General features: G+C 40.1%; 1 protein-coding gene across 1 annotated transcript; it reads right to left on the reverse strand.

The window, feature by feature from the left end:
• Nucleotides 1-408: 408 nt before the first annotated feature.
• LOC138852478 (mucin-22-like) lies at nt 409-20,374 on the reverse strand. Its single transcript, XM_070083458.1, has 2 exons — nt 20,019-20,374; nt 409-1,903 (listed from the first exon to the last, which is right to left on the reverse strand). The coding sequence occupies exons 1-2, from the start codon at nt 20,244-20,246 to the stop codon at nt 557-559; spliced, it is 1,575 nt and encodes a 524-aa protein (XP_069939559.1). The 5' UTR covers nt 20,247-20,374; the 3' UTR covers nt 409-556.
• Nucleotides 20,375-20,732: the final 358 nt, after the last annotated feature.

Consider the following 20,732-nt stretch of genomic DNA (forward strand, 5'->3'; position numbering starts at 1 on the left):
ACCTAGCTCACGCACTGAATGTTCGAGGTTCGATCCCCGGTACAGGTGGAAGCATTAAGACGTGTTTCCTTAAGACACCTGCTGTCCATGTTCACCTAACAGTAAAATGGGTTCCTAGGTGTTAGTTGACTGGTGTGGGTCGCATCCTGGGGAGAAAATTAACCTAATTTGCCCGAAATGCTCTGCATAACAAGGGATTTACTGGATAACAGTAGGCCACTGATGTCAGCTATGGTCTGCATAAGTTGTATTACGTACTCGTAGAAATAAAGATTATTATTATTATTATTATTATTATTATTATTATTATTATTATTTGAGTCAGCAAAAGTCTGCCTGACTAGATAATAGAGATCTGCCCCGTCTAGGACGGCCAGATAATATTAAATATGTATCTTTTATCTAAGTCATTATTCCTTTCCCGTCGTAGGTGAGGTGAGGGAGGACGTGTGAACACGCAGGAGGGAGTGGTTCATGGCGTGGTTCACAGCGTGGTTCACAGCGTGGTTCACGGCGTGGTTCACGGCGTGGTTCACGGCGTGGTTCACGGCGTGGTTCAAGACGTGGTGGTCCCTAGACACAAGGGTGGCGCGGGGCGTGTAGGTCGTACACCTCGAGGTGGGCGGTTGGGTGGCGATGTCCCTCCGCCCATATTGGTGTTAGGAGTTGCGAGGACGCTCGGAGCATAGTTCAGGTTCCTTATCGAACTGGATTTTGTGGTCCCAATAGTAGAGGAGCTGGTTCTTGTGGTCCCAATAGTAGAGGAGCTGGTGCTTGTGGTCCCAATAGTAGAGGACCTCGCTGTTGTGGTCCCAATAGTAGAGGACCTCGCTGTTGTGGTCTCAATAGTAGAGGATCTTGCTGTTATGGTCCCAATAGTAGAGGACCTTGCTGTTGTGGTCTCAACAGTAGAGGAGTTGACTGTTGTGGTCCCAATAGTAGATGAGCTGGCTGTTGTGGTCCCAGTAGTAGAGAAGCTGGGGTTTTTCGCCTCAATAGTAAAGGAGCTGGTAGGTGGGGTCCCAATAGTAGAGGATTTTGCAGTTGCGGTTCCAGTAGTAGAGGAGCTGGGTGTTGTTGTCCAACTAGTAGAGGAGATAGTGGTTGTGGGTTCACTAGTAGAGGAACTGGTTGTTTTGGTCCCACTGATAGAGGAGCTGGTGGTTGTGGTCCCACTTGTATAGGAGATGGTTGTTGTGGTCTCACTACTAGAGAAGCTGGTGACTGTGGTCTCACTAGTCGTGGCTGAAGGAGGGGTTGTGGTCTCACTAGTCGTGGCTGAAGGAGGAGTTGTGGTCTCACTAGTCGTGGCCGAAGGAAGGGTTGTGGTCTCACTAGTCGTGGCTGAAGAAGGGGTTGTGGTCTCACTAGTCGTGGCTGAAGAAGGGGTTGTGGTCTCACTAGTCGTGGCTGAAGAAGGGGTTGTGGTCTCACTAGTCGTGGCTGAAGAAGGGGTTGTGGTCTCACTAGTCGTGGCTGAAGACGGGGTTGTGGTCTCACTATTCGTGGCTGAAGAAGGGGTCGTGGTCTCACTACTAGAGGAAGCGGTGAGTCTGTCTCCAGTAGTGAAACTAGTCGTTGCTATTCCACTTGTAGATGACCCTGTAAACATGCTTCCGTTGAGAGGGGAAGTAACGACAGCGGTGTCAGCATGAGTAAGACTGACAGCCTCGAGAAAGGAGGGCAGTGTGCCGTCAGACTCCGTCACCGACCACGGACAACACTGTAACTCACTCGCGCCAGTGTGACGGTTCTGCAACACCAGCTGTATGGGGAGGTAGCCGCCAGTGTGTGTATCCTCCGAGGAGCCCCTGCCGGCTGGTGCGCTGCTGTAGAGGAGGTAGTATGGAGGAGGCTTGGAGGTCACTGCTTCGTAGGAGGGGGGAGCATCCTCCTCGTCGCCCTGAGGAAAAATAAAGTGTTTTTGTATGAGAGAAATTAAATCATTTTTATTACCCGTTACATCATTCAAGAATTACACATGAAATGAGCAAGTAATGGAAATAAAAAGATGACTGGAATTAAAATATTACTTTCGTATGAATCTTGGTAATAAATACCGACAAGATAGTTGGGAAAAACACGTAAGCAAACACTAGGACATATTTATTAGAAATTTTTTCAGTCCTGGGACCTTGATCACTTCTAACACAGGTTGAAAGACAGTATGTATAGGCGGAGAGTGAGGTGTGAGTGACGCATGGTGGCCTGAGTGAGGTGTCAGTGACTCATGGTGACCTGAGTGAGGTGTCAGTGACGCATGGTGACCTGAGTGAGGTGTCAGTGACGCATGGTGGCCTGAGTGAGGTGTCAGTGACTCATGGTGACCTGAGTGAGGTGTCAGTGACGCATGGTGACCTGAGTGAGGTGTCAGTGACGCATGGTGACCTGAGTGAGGTGTCAGTGACGCATGGTGACCTGAGTGAGGTGTCAGTGACTCATGGTGACCTGAGTGAGGTGTCAGTGACTCATGGTGACCTGAGTGAGGTGTCAGTGACGCATGGTGACCTGAGTGAGGTGTCAGTGACTCATGGTGACCTGAGTGAGGTGTCAGTGACTCATGGTGACCTGAGTGAGGTGTCAGTGACGCATGGTGACCTGAGTGAGGTGTCAGTGACTCATGGTGACCTGAGTGAGGTGTCAGTGACGCATGGTGGCCTGAGTGAGGTGTCAGTGACGCATGGTGGCCTGAGTGAGGTGTCAGTGACGCATGGTGGCCTGAGTGAGGTGTCAGTGACTCATGGTGACCTGAGTGAGGTGTCAGTGACGCATGGTGACCTGAGTGAGGTGTCAGTGACGCATGGTGACCTGAAGAATGACATGTTGGGATGAGGACAGGTAGACGATGAAATCATGTGACTCTTGTGTCGTTGGGTTGGTGGTTCTTCGCCTGCTTGACTATCATGTATGTTAATGCTTCAGAAATTTTGTGGTTTCCAGTGTTACGTTCTGTTGTGTCGGTGACGGTGATTAGCGAGGCTTCTAGACACCTTCGGCGTCGAAGATCTTGAATGAGAACGAGTTGTGCCTCATCCCAGTTCATCAAATGCCCCGTGGAGTCCACGGGGCATTTGATCAACTGGGGAAAGCACCACCTACTCAGACTATATGTATTGTCTTTCAACCTTTGTATGTTAGAAGTGATCAAGGTCCAGGACCGAACGTTTTCTAATAAATATGTCCTAGTGTTTGCTTACATGTTTTTCTAAGCCATTACTTTGTTTACATGCTAAAGACGTCAGACGACATCTTATATCTCGTTTAAATGTTACATTCCATGTTTAAGTATCCTGGTACCTTGAAGTGCTTGACTGATTCATTTTTCCTCCTCCGAAGATTTCGTTTATAACTTGAGAACAGCTCGTCCAATCGGTTTCAAACTTTCAGCACTGATGTATTATGACCATTAAACAAAAGTTAACACAATTATTAGTAATTACAGGCTCCCTGTGCTTATTTAGTATATATATATATATATATATATATATATATATATATATATATATATATATATATATATATATATATATATATATATATATATATATATATATATATATATATATATATATATATATATATATATATATATATATATATATACACTACTAAGTCTGGTGTACATGTAATATCCTGAGAAAGATTTTTCAAATCGCCTTGAAAATATAAACACTGATGGATCGTACTCAGAAGAAGGTTCGGATTATTACTCGAGTGTATAGCAGTTATTTTGTCTGTGTTATTAAAGCTGTGACAAGTTAAATATAGCTTTACATGTGGTGATAATTGGTAAATTCCTCTTCCATCGACTCTTAACCGTCAACGATATATTATCTTACTTAAAGTAAGATTATTATCTTACTTAAAGTAAGATTATTATCTTGCTTAAAGTAAGTTTTTTTTTTTATCTTTATCGAACTGTGTCAGAATTAAATTTCTAAAAAGTTTTATTAAACCCTAAAAGTGTTTATTAAAATTATGTAAATTCCGATTTCTTTAAAAAAATCAAATTTCAAATAGGTTATAATTAACATATAAAACTGATAAATATTTTAGTCAGGCATTGTTCCAAAGCTCGTGGCTTAGTTGGTAGCGCCCTCAGCTCACACACTGAACTCTGGGGATCGATCCCGGCATGTTGCCCTACACCTACAGTCCCTGTTCACCTAAAAGTAATTAGTGTCTGGGTGGTAATCGACTGTTATGGGTCGCATCCTGGGGAAGAAGGGTAACCTAAGTAGCCAGAAACAGTCTGCATAACCAGGGACTTTGTATCTAGTGTGTCGGTGATGTCAACTATGTCTGTAATAGTTATATCATGTAATTGAAGAAATAAAGATTATTATTATTATTATTGATATTATTATTATTATTGATATTATTATTATTATTATTGATATTATTATTATTAACATAATAATAATAATAATAATAATAATAATAATAATAATAATAATAATAATAATAATAATAATAATAATAATAATAATAATAATTAATAATAATAATAATAATCATAATAATAATAATATTAATAATAATATTAATAATAACAATAATAATATTATTATTATTATTATTATTATTATTATTATTACAATTATTATTATTAGTATTATTATTATTATTATAACCATTATTATTATTATAATAATAATTATTATTATTAGTATTATAATTATTATTAATATTATTATAATAATTATTATTATTATTATTATTATTATTATTATTATTATTATTATTATTATTATTATTATTATTATTATTATTATTATTATTATTATTATTAATATAAGAAGCCGGTTCATACTTAGTAACACAGTCATCATCCTGCTCGAAGCTTTACCTTCGTAACTTCAAAACGCCTCACCCCAGTGTCCTAAATTTTCAATATTAAGGAGCTGTTTACTTGTCCAGAAGCTCCCTCATCAATATTTTATTGATCATTACCGATTTTGGTTTCTGTGATATAACTTGAGAAACCTTAACATAAGAATTGTTATAACTATGACAATAATTTTTCAAGGGGTGGACTGGTAAGCCAGCTGAAGGCCTCGATCAGATGACCAAAAGCTCCAGAGTCAGGAAATACTTGTCCTGTTTCCTGACAAACTTTACCTAATCTAATGTCTTAATAAGGTGATGCAGTGAGGTGGCGTCACCAGTGGAAAACTCTACTAGTGGAAGTAGGTGATGCAGTGAGGTGGCGTCACCAGTGGAAAACTCTACTAGTGGAAGTAGGTGATGCAGTGAGGTGGCGTCACCAGTGGAAGTAGGTGATGCCGGTAAGTTGAAACTAATTTTGAAGAATTTCTTGCATCTACATCCCACGATGATGCTGTCTGACAAGACTTTGAATAAATGCTTTAAAATAGCGGCAAGTTGATATTATTATTATTATTATTATTATTATTTTATTATTATTATTATTATTATTATTATTATTATTATTATTATTATTATTATTATTATTATTATTATTTTATTATTATTATTATTATTATTATTATTATTATTATTATTATTATTATTATTATTATTATTATTATTATAATAATAATAATAATAATAATAATAATAATAATAATAATAATAATAATAATAATAATAATAATGATTATTATTATTATTATTATTATTATTATTATTATTATTATTATTATTATTATTATTATTATTATTATTATTAGCATTATTATTATTATTATTATTATTATTAGCATTATTATTATTATTATTATTATTTTATTATTATTATTATTATTATTATTATTATTATTATTATTATTATTATAATGATTATAATAATAATAATAATAATAATAATAATAATAATAATAATAATAATTATGATTATTATTATTATCATTATCAAAAATAAGGGTTAAACCTACAAGGGTCAAGCCAGCTAGCATGTACGCGCCACAGATGGATCACTGCTGGTTCCAGCAGCCTGAGTCTGGAATAACAGTTGTTGATGTAAATGATATGGAAAGTCTGTAAGTTGAAGAGCCAGACACTGTTTGTAAAATTTAGAAATCTTAATTTAGTAAACGTTTCGCCGACAAGTGGCTTCCTCAGTCCGGTAAACAGATGAATAGTGGAAGATGAGAAGGAGTTTGAGGTAATCAGTCCCTCAACCTTGAGTCAATTTGATCAGTCCATCAATCTCGTGTAAAGGAATTTTCTCAGGATTGAAGGACTGATCACATCGATTCAAGGCTGAGGGACAGATTACTTCAAACTCATTCCCAGCTTTCACTATTCATCTGTTTACCGGACTGAGGAAGCCACTTGTTGGTGAAACGTTTCCTCAATTAATCTCAAATGTTGCAAAAAGTGTCATTTTTTCCCCCCAGCTGTACTCTGCCATGACGTGAGACTGAAGACGGTGATGGAGTACTCAAACGTTGTTGGTTCATCCCTCCTTAAGGCATATTTTCGTTCTTTAAGACGTATATAAAAGCCCGTGCTAGTCTCTACGCCTCAAAATTGATCGCAACTATCACATAGCTCACCGAAATGCCAGCATAGATGTAGCAATCCTGACTCCCAAAATTATCAAAGACCACCAGAGGCTCTAAACCCAAAATTATTTATACTGCAGGAAATATATAACAATGGTTATAAATGACCATAATTTTTAAAGGGGTGGACCGGTAAGCCAGCGGAAGGCCTCGGTCAGATGACCAAAAGCTCCAAAGGCGGGTCATCATCTGACTAAGACCCGCGTCAGGAAACGTTTGTCATGTTTCCTGACGAACCTTACCTAACCTAACCTATACTGCAGGAGTATACAGTGTACCGTGTGGTGGTTATGATGTTTCTGTATCTGGGAAATCACCAGAGACCCGTCAGACATGCCACATAAACAGGCCTGCAGAAGTTATGGACTGGGGAAGAGCACAGTTGTAACACCACCAGAACTTTGGAAGCAGAACTGAACAAGTTGACTGGTCGTGTACCTGGCTGCGGAGGCGATGATCCCAGGAATACTCTCCAGGTAGATTCCAGGTAGACCTATTACTCACATTACCCATGATGCATATAAAAATACATAACTAGTTGTAATTCAGTCGCTACGTGATCCAAGGTTTCCCTGTATTCCACAACTCCGGTCCCCTGTGTCTCTATGTACACGATTTAAAGCAGTGCAGAGTGCGGCATGAGTTGATATTGCTGCTGAAGATTTAAATGGAATAAAATGAGGCATTCACAAACCATCATATGAAAACCAGTATCCAATTTTTCCAATAAAAATTTAAAATTAGGACAAACACAGATCAAATGCAATTGAAACCTCTTAAAGAAATCAACAAGATTAATATCCTAAACCACACAAGCACATTAAGCTTGAAGCCGCTCAGAACGTTAATTATCAAGCTGTCAGCTTGGAAAGGTTGACGTGAAACAGATGTGACACTCAGAAATCATGGCATGATAAGACCTATTTCGTTATTTCCAGTTATTTTCCTAAAAAGCAAATTGGAACTTACATAAACCAAAATCAATCCAAACTTACCTGTACCATTAACCAGATTTTAAGAAAGGACAATAAGAAAGTAAGTAAATAAGCAAGCAAGTAAGTTTTATGCAAGTTTAGTGCACATAAACAAATTTTTAACAATGGTCTGGAGAGCACACAAATATTATAGCCACATAAAAGAACTTTGAGTTGATTTTACTTAAGCAAATCAAGTCAAATAATGTGACTTATTGCTGGTCAGATGAGACATATTTTAATTACTTCACAGAAACCAATTTAATTAATTAAACTGGACCTTGATTACTTACACAAGCTGACATCAACATATTGTTCCCCTCTGAAGACAACACATCAACACAGCAAGTTTCAAGCCTACCAGAAGATGCATTTTCGTTATTGTACAAATTTACACAATTTGTATCTACGCATCCTAAACCCAAAGGGGTCATAAGCGCCTGTTTTAAATGGGATCAAGAGCTATCAGCAGCATCAGTGAGAAAATAAGGCAAAATAACTCACGAAATCGTAGTGACATGATTGTAAACCATACCACGGGTGGGGATAGAACCCGCGGTCAGATAGAGGATTCTATCCCAGCCCGTGGCATGGTTTGATAGGATAAGAGATAAGATTTTATTTGGATTTTTAACCCCGGAGAGTTAGCCATCCAGGATAACCCAAGAAAGTCAGTGCGTCATCGAGGACTGTCTAACTTATTTCCATTGTGGTCCTTAATCTTGTCCCCCAGGATGCCACCCACACCAGTCGACTAACACCCAGGTACCTATTTGCTGCTAGGTGAACAGGACAACAGGTGTAAGGAAACAGGTCGAAATGTTTCTACCCCGCCGGGAATCGAACCCGGGCCCTCCGTGTGTGAAGCGACACTTGTCATTTCGACATAAGGTAAACTAGCATATTTCGAAATCGAAAAAAAAGCAAAACGTCATTAACACACTCCATTAAATATAACAGTTGTCTTCTAATTAAGACTTAACAGTGTTAAAATTCTAACGGTGATCAGAATTTATTATTATTATTATTATTTATTATTAAAGATTAGCCGGTATTCTGGCGGCCCGGGCCTTTTCCAAGTGGTGGCCCGGCCTTGGCTCCCTCTTTAGGGAGTGTCTGAGACCTAAGTCTCCCATGGGAGGAGGCACAAGTACCTCCTCATTTTTGGGACCAACTGTCCCCAGGCCTAGCCACAAGTTAGGCCTCTCTGGTCTACCATCCCCGCCCCAAGGGGGGTAATGGAAATGACAGTCTTATGAGCTAAAGGCTCGGGCTCAGGCACCTACCCTACCCTAGAAGGGTTAGGCATGGTATCGATCCAGAATGACCTATGTAACACTGTGTACAGTGGAACCTCAAAAATCGAACTGCTCCCAACACGACCAATTATGTAAATGTATTTTTGTAAGTGCTTTTTATAAGTGTATTTTTGAAGGTCTAAAATGGACTAATCTAATTTACATTATTCCTGATGGGAATAAATTCATTCGGTAAAGGCACTCGAACAGACTTCTGGACCGAAGAAAGTTCGATATTTGAGGTTCCACTGTATATTACACCCACGCGTGTAAACAGTCCCGTGGAGGTGTCCAAGATACATTACAACCAGTATGGAAAAGTTGACGCCGATCGGATGAAACGTTCTCGAGTTTCCACAAGTTAACGAATGTTTGTAAGAAACTAAACGACAATGTTAGTTATAATGTTTTCCTAAAATAGTAAAGTTTCTCATCGTTAAACTTTAAAATACCATAAAAAGGTAAGGTTAGTTTTTTTTCTAGTTTTCCTCACTTAAAATTCTCTAAAATTTGTAAAAATAAAAAAAAAATTAATTTTAATTTATATAAAAACCTTATTTTGAAAAAAAAACAGCAAAAAATTAGTAAATTGTCACCCGGGCAGCCCAAAATTAAAGCGAAAATAATTCCAATTAAGTAAAAACCAGCATTTAGAGTTTGAATCCGATCAGAAGAGGCATTCTCTAGTTATTACACGGGAAGCAATTTGTTTAATAAAACTGGGAAATTGAAATTTATACATCAGGAGGCCTGGTCACAGACCGGGCCGCGGGGGCGTTGACCCCCGGAACTCTCTCCAGGTAAACTCTCCAGAAGGTGACGGTCAAACTATGTTTGAATCAACTCCACCAGAGGTGAACGTTGCAAGCCTATCTGAAAGCTCATTCTCATATGGGTTATCATTCTTGTTACAGAATAATAACTCGTCAGTTACATTCTGAAGTTAATCAGGAGAAGCATTCTTTAGTTATTTAATAAAATGAAAGTCAATATTTATTCAATAAAAATGGCCAATTAATTTGATAATTGTGCAACACTGGGGTATCTTCATCGCTGCAAGGTTTCGCCAATCAGTGGCTTCCTCAGTCCAATACAGAGAAGAATGTTTGAAGATTAAAAGGAGCATAAGGTAATCAGTCCCTCAGTCGATGTGATTTATCCGTCAATCACATCGATTCCAGGCTGAGGGACTGATTACCTCAGAAACCTTCTGATCTTCAACTATTCTTCTTCGAAGCGGACTGAGGAAGCCACTGGTTGGCGAAGCCTTTCCACAGGTATCCGATTCATCATCCTGTTGGTTCTCTGAACCAACAGGATGATGAATTGGATACAACAATAGCAACTTGCGACTTAAACAACCCAACAGCAGCGCGAACATTGTGTTCAGAAAACCACTTGAGTGTGGAAAATTTGAGGCCGACTCCAAGAAACTTAATCGAGTTATAATGATATAATGCTGAAGAACTGGAGGAAGCAAAAGAAGAAAATACACGCAACCTGTCTTCCTTTGGTAGATATCTAATAACCTTGTGATCCACTCTTTCTCCTACTGTCACTAGGATATGGAGCGGAACTCTTCTCCAGGCTGAGGGTGTGATCCCTTCAACACTGCGTCTTAGATAGTGATGGACTGAGTACATCGTCTTTACATCTGTACTGCTTCTGCTGTCTCTTCTGTATTCCAACAGGAAAGTTCAAACCCCCTCAACTGAAGAAGCTGCTGTGTAGGCGAAGCGTTTCGGTATAAAGATACCTAACTGCTGCACATGTGTCTTACATATTTACTTGTCGGTATTGCATTATTATATTCATACCTGACCTCACCTAGACTATCATATTTCTACCTGACCTCAACTAGACTATCATATTTCTACCTGACCTCACCTAGACTATCATATTTATACCTGACCTCACCTACACTCGATCCCACAATGTAAGGCTCACATATATGATATCTCTTTCATCGTGCCTGACCTCACTGTGTTCGTCTGTCTTATAAGACGGAATATTTGCTCAATTACTGTGTACTTCATAAATTCCAGCCTTGAGAGAAACATTGTAATGCCAAATATTCTCTGCTACCAGTGCCATTATTTCCTTAGGATCAGATTTTCACGTCTGCAAGGGGCAAGGTTTTGTGCTCACTACAACTAATCTTCAGTCCTGTAATATTTTTTTTTATTATTATCACACTGGCCGATTCCCACCAAGGCAGGGTGGCCCGAAAAAGAAAAACTTTCACCATCATTCACTCCATCACTGTCTTGCCAGAAGGGTGCTTTACACTACAGTTTTTAAACTGCAACATTAACACCCCTCCTTCAGAGTGCAGGCACTGTACTTCCCATCTCCAGGACTCAAGTCCGGCCTGCCGGTTTCCCTGAACCCCTTCATAAATGTTACTTTGCTCACACTCCAACAGCACGTCAAGTATTAAAAACCATTTGTCTCCATTCACTCCTATCAAACACGCTCATGCATGCCTGCTGGAAGTCCAAGCCCCTCGCACACAAAACCTCCTTTACCCCCTCCCTCCAACCTTTCCTAGGCCGACCCCTACCCCGCCTTCCTTCCACTACAGACTGATACACTCTTGAAGTCATTCTGTTTCGCTCCATTCTCTCTACATGTCCGAACCACCTCAACAACCTTTCCTCAGCCCTCTGGACAACAGTTTTGGTAATCCCGCACCTCCTCCTAACTTCCAAACTACGAATTCTCTGCATTATATTCACACCACACATTGCCCTCAGACATGACATCTCCACTGCCTCCAGCCTTCTCCTCGCTGCAACATTCATCACCCACGCTTCACACCCATATAAGAGCGTTGGTAAAACTATACTCTCATACATTCCCCTCTTTGCCTCCAAGGACAAAGTTCTTTGTCTCCACAGACTCCTAAGTGCACCACTCACTCTTTTTCCCTCATCAATTCTATGATTCACCTCATCTTTCATAGACCCATCCGCTGACACGTCCATTCCCAAATATCTGAATACGTTCACCTCCTCCATACTCTCTCCCTCCAATCTGATATTCAATCTTTCATCACCTAATCTTTTTGTTATCCTCATAACCTTACTCTTTCCTGTATTCACCTTTAATTTTCTTCTTTTGCACAACCTACCAAATTCATCCACCAATCTCTGCAACTTCTCTTCAGAATCTCCCAAGAGCACAGTGTCATCAGCAAAGAGCAGCTGTGACAACTCCCACTTTGTGTGTGATTCTTTATCTTTTAACTCCACGCCTCTTGCCAAGACCCTCGCATTTACTTCTCTTACAACCCCATCTATAAATATATTAAACAACCACGGTGACATCACACATCCTTGTCTAAGGCCTACTTTTACCGGGAAAAAATTTCCCTCCTTCCTACATACTCTAACTTGAGCCTCACTATCCTCGTAAAAACTCTTCACTGCTTTCAGTAACCTACCTCCTACACCATACACTTGCAACATCTGCCACATTGCCCTCCTATCCACCCTGTCATACGCCTTTTCCAAATCCATAAATGCCACAAAGACCTCTTTAGCCTTATCTAAATACTGTTCACTTATATGTTTCACTGTAAACACCTGGTCCACACACCCCCTACCTTTCCTAAAGCCTCCTTGTTCATCTGCTATCCTATTCTCCGTCTTACTCTTAATTCTTTCAATTATAACTCTACCATACACTTTACCAGGTACACTCAACAGACTTATCCCCCTATAATTTTTGCACTCTCTTTTATCCCCCTTGCCTTTATACAAAGGAACTATGCATGCTCGCTGCCAATCCCTAGGTACCTTACCCTCTTCCATACATTTATTAAATAATTGCACCAACCACTCCAAAACTATATCCCCACCTGCTTTTAACATTTCTATCTTTATCCCATCAATCCCGGCTGCCTTACCCCCTTTCATTTTACCTACTGCCTCACGAACTTCCCCCACACTCACAACTGGCTCTTCCTCACTCCTACAAGATGTTATTCCTCCTTGCCCTATACACGAAATCACAGCTTCCCTATCTTCATCAACATTTAACAATTCCTCAAAATATTCCCTCCATCTTCCCAATACCTCTAACTCTCCATTTAATAACTCTCCTCTCCTATTTTTAACTGACAAATCCATTTGTTCTCTAGGCTTTCTTAACTTGTTAATCTCACTCCAAAACTTTTTCTTATTTTCAACAAAATTTGTTGATAACATCTCACCCACTCTCTCATTTGCTCTCTTTTTACATTGCTTCACCACTCTCTTAACCTCTCTCTTTTTCTCCATATACTCTTCCCTCCTTGCATCACTTCTACTTTGTAAAAACTTCTCATATGCTAACTTTTTTTCCCTTACTACTCTCTTTACATCATCATTCCACCAATCGCTCCTCTTCCCTCCTGCACCCACTTTCCTGTAACCACAAACTTCTGCTGAACACTCTAACACTACATTTTTAATCCTACCCCATACCTCTTCGACCCCATTGCCTATGCTCTCATTTGCCCATCTATCCTCCAATAGCTGTTTATATCTTACCCTAACTGCCTCCTCTTTAAGTTTATAAACCTTCACCTCTCTCTTCCCTGATGCTTCTATTTTCCTTGTATCCCATCTACCTTTTACTCTCAGTGTAGCTACAACTAGAAAGTGATCTGATATATCTGTGGCCCCTCTATAAACATGTACATCCTGAAGTCTACTCAACAGTCATTTATCTACCAATACATAATCCAACAAACTACTGTCATTTCGCCCTACATCATATCTTGTATACTTATTTATCCTCTTTTTCTTAAAATATGTATTACCTATAACTAAACCCCTTTCTATAATGTGCATTTTAAAGTGTAACAGTATAACAAAGTTAAGATTGAGTGGAATCTACGAAGGGTCGCCATAGTGTGTGGAAGTGTTGGTGTGCTACGGCTGTGTTTTGTAGTTCTTATGTAACCCCTCAAGGGAGCTTCCTTCATACTGGTGAGGGGCTCTTGATCCAGGGTATTGAATCTGTGCTCCTGTTCCTTGAATCGAGCCTGAATACCTTCCATCTTTCTACCCCACAGGCGCTGTATAATCCCTACGGGTTTAGCGTTCCCCCATGATGGTGATGATGATGATGATCATAATAATAATAATAATAATAATAATAATAATAATAATAATAATAATAATAATAATAATAATAATAATGGAGTTCTGAACTTTTCCTAGTAAATGCATTTCTATATATACTCCCTCATGTTTTTTCTGCTGTATATTGTTGTAATTGGCAAGATTTTTACAAAGAACATATATTTAATGTGCGTGGATGTAGTGCGGATGACAAGAAACAGATGATTGCTGATGTTATGAATGAAAAGAAGTTGGATGTCCTGGCCCTAAGCGAAACAAAGCTGAAGGGGGTAGGAGAGTTTCAGTGGGGGGAAATAAATGGGATTAAATCTGGAGTATCTGAGAGAGTTAGAGCAAAGGAAGGGGTAGCAGTAATGTTAAATGATCAGTTATGGAAGGAGAAAAGAGAATATGAATGTGTAAATTCAAGAATTATGTGGATTAAAGTAAAGGTTGGATGCGAGAAGTGGGTCATAATAAGCGTGTATGCACCTGGAGAAGAGAGGAATGCAGAGGAGAGAGAGAGATTTTGGGAGATGTTAAGTGAATGTATAGGAGCCTTTGAACCAAGTGAGAGAGTAATTGTGGTAGGGGACCTGAATGCTAAAGTAGGAGAAACTTTTAGAGAGGGTGTGGTAGGTAAGTTTGGGGTGCCAGGTGTAAATGATAATGGGAGCCCTTTGATTGAACTTTGTATAGAAAGGGGTTTAGTTATAGGTAATACATATTTTAAGAAAAAGAGGATAAATAAGTATACACGATATGATGTAGGGCGAAATGACAGTAGTTTGTTGGATTATGTATTGGTAGATAAAAGACTGTTGAGTAGACTTCAGGATGTACATGTTTATAGAGGGGCCACAGATATATCAGATCACTTTCTAGTTGTAGCTACACTGAGAGTAAAAGGTAGATGGGATACAAGGAGAATAGAAGCATCAGGGAAGAGAGAGGTGAAGGTTTATAAACTAAAAGAGGAGGCAGTTAGGGTAAGATATAAACAGCTATTGGAGGATAGATGGGCTAATGAGAGCATAGGCAATGGGGTCGAAGAGGTATGTGGTAGGTTTAAAAATGTAGTGTTAGAGTGTTCAGCAGAAGTTTGTGGTTACAGGAAAGTGGGTGCAGGAGGGAAGAGGAGCGATTGGTGGAATGATGATGTAAAGAGAGTAGTAAGGGAGAAAAAGTTAGCATATGAGAAGTTTTTACAAAGTAGAAGTGATGCAAGGAGGGAAGAGTATATGGAGAAAAAGAGAGAGGTTAAGAGAGTGGTGAAGCAATGTAAAAAGAGAGCAAATGAGAGAGTGGGTGAGATGTTATCAACAAATTTTGTTGAAAATAAGAAAAAGTTTTGGAGTGAGATTAACAAGTTAAGAAAGCCTAGAGAACAAATGGATTTGTCAGTTAAAAATAGGAGAGGAGAGTTATTAAATGGAGAGTTAGAGGTATTGGGAAGATGGAGGGAATATTTTGAGGAATTGTTAAATGTTGATGAAGATAGGGAAGCTGTGATTTCGTGTATAGGGCAAGGAGGAATAACATCTTGTAGGAGTGAGGAAGAGCCAGTTGTGAGTGTGGGGGAAGTTCGTGAGGCAGTAGGTAAAATGAAAGGGGGTAAGGCAGCCGGGATTGATGGGATAAAGATAGAAATGTTAAAAGCAGGTGGGGATATAGTTTTGGAGTGGTTGGTGCAATTATTTAATAAATGTATGGAAGAGGGTAAGGTACCTAGGGATTGGCAGCGAGCATGCATAGTTCCTTTGTATAAAGGCAAAGGGGATAAAAGAGAGTGCAAAAATTATAGGGGGATAAGTCTGTTGAGTGTACCTGGTAAAGTGTATGGTAGAGTTATAATTGAAAGAATTAAGAGTAAGACGGAGAATAGGATAGCAGATGAACAAGGAGGCTTTAGGAAAGGTAGGGGGTGTGTGGACCAGGTGTTTACAGTGAAACATATAAGTGAACAGTATTTAGATAAGGCTAAAGAGGTCTTTGTGGCATTTATGGATTTGGAAAAGGCGTATGACAGGGTGGATAGGGGGGCAATGTGGCAGATGTTGCAAGTGTATGGTGTAGGAGGTAGGTTACTGAAAGCAGTGAAGAGTTTTTACGAGGATAGTGAGGCTCAAGTTAGAGTATGTAGGAAAGAGGGAAATTTTTTCCCAGTAAAAGTAGGCCTTAGACAAGGATGTGTGATGTCACCGTGGTTGTTTAATATATTTATAGATGGGGTTGTAAGAGAAGTAAATGCGAGGGTCTTGGCAAGAGGCGTGGAGTTAAAAGATAAAGAATCACACACAAAGTGGGAGTTGTCACAGCTGCTCTTTGCTGATGACACTGTGCTCTTGGGAGATTCTGAAGAGAAGCTGCAGAGATTGGTGGATGAATTTGGTAGGGTGTGCAAAAGAAGAAAATTAAAGGTGAATACAGGAAAGAGTAAGGTTATGAGGATAACAAAAAGATTAGGTGATGAAAGATTGAATATCAGATTGGAGGGAGAGAGTATGGAGGAGGTGAACGTATTCAGATATTTGGGAGTGGACGTGTCAGCGGATGGGTCTATGAAAGATGAGGTGAATCATAGAATTGATGAGGGAAAAAGAGTGAGTGGTGCACTTAGGAGTCTGTGGAGACAAAGAACTTTGTCCTTGGAGGCAAAGAGGGGAATGTATGAGAGTATAGTTTTACCAACGCTCTTATATGGGTGTGAAGCGTGGGTGATGAATGTTGCAGCGAGGAGAAGGCTGGAGGCAGTGGAGATGTCATGTCTGAGGGCAATGTGTGGTGTGAATATAATGCAGAGAATTCGTAGTTTGGAAGTTAGGAGGAGGTGCGGGATTACCAAAACTGTTGTCCAGAGGGCTGAGGAAGGGTTGTTGAGGTGGTTCGGACATGTAGAGAGAATGGAGCGAAACAGAATGACTTCAAGAGTGTATCAGTCTGTAGTGGAAGGAAGGCGGGGTAGGGGTCGGCCTAGGAAGGGTTGGAGGGAGGGGGTAAAGGAGGTTTTGTGTGCGAGGGGCTTGGACTTCCAGCAGGCATGCGTGAGCGTGTTTGATAGGAGTGAATGGAGACAAATGGTTTTTAATGCTTGACGTGCTGTTGGAGTGTGAGCAAAGTAACATTTATGAAGGGATTCAGGGAAACCGGCAGGCCGGACTTGAGTCCTGGAGATGGGAAGTACAGTGCCTGCACTCTGAAAGAGGGGTGTTAATGTTGCAGTTTAAAAACTGTAGTGTAAAGCACCCTTCTGGCAAGACAGTGATGGAGTGAATGATGGTGAAAGTTTTTCTTTTTCGGGCCACCCTGCCTTGGTGGGAATCGGCCAGTGTGATAATAAAAAATAATAAAATATATTTATTGCTCCAGAATATAATATGGCCGCAGCACATCAGACAAAAAAGAAGTGTAGGCAATATTGTGTAGAATATCTGAAATAAGGATTTGTATCAGAACCAAATAACCAAAAGGAGCCAGTGTGTCTACTGTGTTTAAGAGTCTTTTCAAACCAAGCCATGGAACCTTCCTGGCTTGACTCACGAAATCATAATGACACGATTGCAAACAAACTATACCACGGGAGGGGATAGAACCTGGGATCAGAGAGTTATAAAACTCCAGACCGATGCGTTAGCCACTGGGGCAGCTGGCCCAGTGGCTAACGCGTCGGTCTGGAGTTTTATGACTCTCTGATCGCGGGTTCTAATCCCACCTGTGGTACGGTTTCTTCCAGGCTTCTTGAACATTTCAAGCAAATATACTCTGATAAAGCAGACGGAATCTTAGCATATTTTCAGTCACTTCGAGAAAACTGACAGAAACGGAAAACAACAGTAAATATGTTTGGTAGCGTTCACAACAATCCAGTGATGGTCTTCGTGCATCATTCAGTATCCCATTGCTGATTGCTAGATCTGGTAAGCCACATACAATTGAGGAAGAGCTTATTCTGCCAACAGTAATAAGGTTCTGTGAACAGTTTTACACATCTGAACACATTATTAAAGCTATTCCTCTCAGTGATAACTGTTCAAAGAAGAGTGGATAAAATGGCTGGAAACAATGAAGACACACTGTGCATCCTGCTTAAGACAACAGAATCTGGCTGACAATTAAATGAATCCACTCTGCCAGGCAATGAATCTTTGCCTTTTTCTTATGATTGTTACGTCAGAGATGAAGTTTGGTTCAAGAGCTATTATTTGCAAGATAACTAGAAACATACAAAAGGGGAGTCAGTATTTAATGTTCAAAAGTTTTGTCGAAGAGAAAGACATCTATCTTACCAACATCGTTGTTTGTGCAACAGATGGGGAGACATCGATGACAGGTTGCCATCGTGGCTTCATAAATTTCTTGAAGGAAAGCTGTGCACGATGCACTGTGTAATTCACAGGCAACATTCGATTGCAAAACTCCTAAGTGGTCGATTTTACAAATCATTAAGCATTGTTATCACAGCGGTAAATAAAATGAGGCACATGCTATAAGTAACAGACTGTTTCGACAGCTGCACTGACAGTGATGAGGATTTTGGATGTCTGTTGTTGAACACAGAAGTTAGATGACTGTCAAAGGGAAAATTCCTGAGACTTTTTAATTCACTTTTTGGAACAGTTTTTGAATTCTTCCAAGACTCCAGTTCTGTTCTATGTGATGAACTAAGAAAAATCAAGCATTACATTGTTTATTTGTCAGATGTATTTACAAAGTTTAACCAAGTTAATTTGCAACTGTAAGGAAATGAAGTTAATCTCATCAAAGTCAAATCAACCCTTTCAACTTTTCTGTCCAGGTTATAGTTATTCAGACGTGAGTTCTTCCAGTTTCCGAGCCTCTCTGAAATGGAGAAGAAGAGCCTACCAGACTATGACCTTCAAGTGTATTGTGCACATCTGAATCACCTACATAGAGACATGTCCAACAGATTTCAGGATCTTTCTTGGCTTAAAATACCAGATTGGGTGATCAGTCCATTCCTAGATCTCAGCAATAAGGAAATAGGAATGGTGGAGGAAGAACTGAATTGTCTCCAAAATGGCATTGAGCTGAAGCCGAAGTTCAAAAAGTCATATCAAGATTTTGGTTAAAAAAAAAATAATTTCTGACCGCTACCCTGCACTATTATTATTATTATTATTATTAAATATTCGCCGGTATTCTCCCGGCCCGGGCCTTTTCCAAGTGGTGGCCCGGTCTTGGCTCCCTCTTTAGGGAGTGTCTGAGACCTAAGTCTCCCATGGGAGGAGGCACAAGTACCTCCTCATCTTTGGGACCAACTGTCCCCAGGCCTAGCCACAAGCTAGGCCTCTCTGGTCCGCCATCCCCGCCACAAGGGGGCTAATGGGAATGACAGTCTTATGAGCTAAAGGCTCGGGCTCAGGCACCTACCCTACCCTAGAAGGGTTGGGCATGGTGTCGATCACCCTGCACTATGGAACAAAGTCAGTACAGTGGAACCTCAAAAATCGAACTGCTCCCAACACGACCAATTATGTAAATGTATTTTTGTAAGTGCTTTTATAAGTGTATTTTTGAGGGTCTGAATGGACTAATCTAATTTATATTATTCCTGATGGGAATAAATTCATTCGGTAAAGGCACTCGAACAGACTTCTGGACCGAAGAAAGTTCGATATTTGAGGTTCCACTGTATGTACTTTACTGGATTCCCAACATCATATTTAACCGAGCGAGGCTTTAGTACACTCGCCAAGCTTCTTTCTAAGCAAAGGAACAGACTGAAAATTACTGAACGTGGGGATCTAAGATGTGAATTTACTCTCTTAAAATGTTAAATAAAGTGGTTTACTAGTATTTTAATTTTTATTTGTGAAATAAATGTGCTTGTTTATAGTGTAAGATTAGTTGTGGTTTTGAATTTGCAGTAAACTTAATTCCGAGAAAGAAATGTGTTCGTATGTGTGTGTTCGTATGTGTGTGTGTGTGTGTGTGGAGGGAGGCGCTGGAGATGTGGCCTGGAAGCCAAGGTTGCGGCAGCCTGGAAAACTTTGGGAACTACTGATCTAATTCAGGACTAGAAACATTGTTGGAATATTGTCATCTTACATATTATCTTCAACAGTACTTGAGAGTAACGCTCACCCTGTGTTGATCAGGTGACTCAGCTGGTGGTTGGCACCTGGGAGAGGACCTGACCACCGCCGTCACCATGACACCGATTATTAGTAAAATTCCCACACAGGCGATCCCTGACACTCCGAGCAAATGTATGAGAATAACTGCCACCATAGTAGGCAGAATCCCAGCCGATAACACTATCACTGCCTCGATCATCTTTCTCATATTCCCGATCAAAAAACTGAAAATCATTTACTCAATTTCAACGTCTAACACATGTAGATGGCTCGATTCGCTTCCTGCAGCTACTACCAGTATGCCTTTAAGTTCTAGATGTTATAAACACCTGCAGCTAGTTTGCGTGGGTGTTGCTACAAGCACGGGTGAGGTAAGACTAGGCTGAGAGGCGGACGAATGACCTTGCCGGTAGCAAGACCACGGCGTCACACCTCAGGAGTTAGGACAACGCCATGCAATCTTTTCGGGAAGGATTACAGGAAATTCAAGACCCCCGAGCTCCCTCTTGCTACGCTCATGATTCCTGCCTGACGTGGAATGCTTGAGTGAATCACTTTTGAAAGAAAACATTGGAGGGTAGACCCTGGTAGAGAACATGTGAGGAAAACACTGAGCAGGTGTGGCAACAATAGAACAGGTGTGGTGACAGCATAACAGGTGTGGTAACATCACAACACGTATGGTGACAACACAAGCATGGTGACAATACACGTATTGTGA

This window comes from Cherax quadricarinatus, chromosome 9 (assembly GCF_038502225.1).
Source record: "Cherax quadricarinatus isolate ZL_2023a chromosome 9, ASM3850222v1, whole genome shotgun sequence".
In the NCBI taxonomy this organism is placed as follows: Eukaryota; Metazoa; Arthropoda; class Malacostraca; order Decapoda; family Parastacidae; genus Cherax; species Cherax quadricarinatus.

Bases quoted from the DNA above. Each gene is read 5' to 3' on its own strand.
- LOC138852478 (XM_070083458.1), bottom strand. From the start codon at position 20,246: ATGATTTTCAGTTTTTTGATCGGGAATATGAGAAAGATGATCGAGGCA. The intron at 1,904-20,018 runs GTGAGCGTTACT...ATTTTTCCTCAG, and splicing joins AGTCACCTGATCAACACAGG to GGCGACGAGGAGGATGCTCC.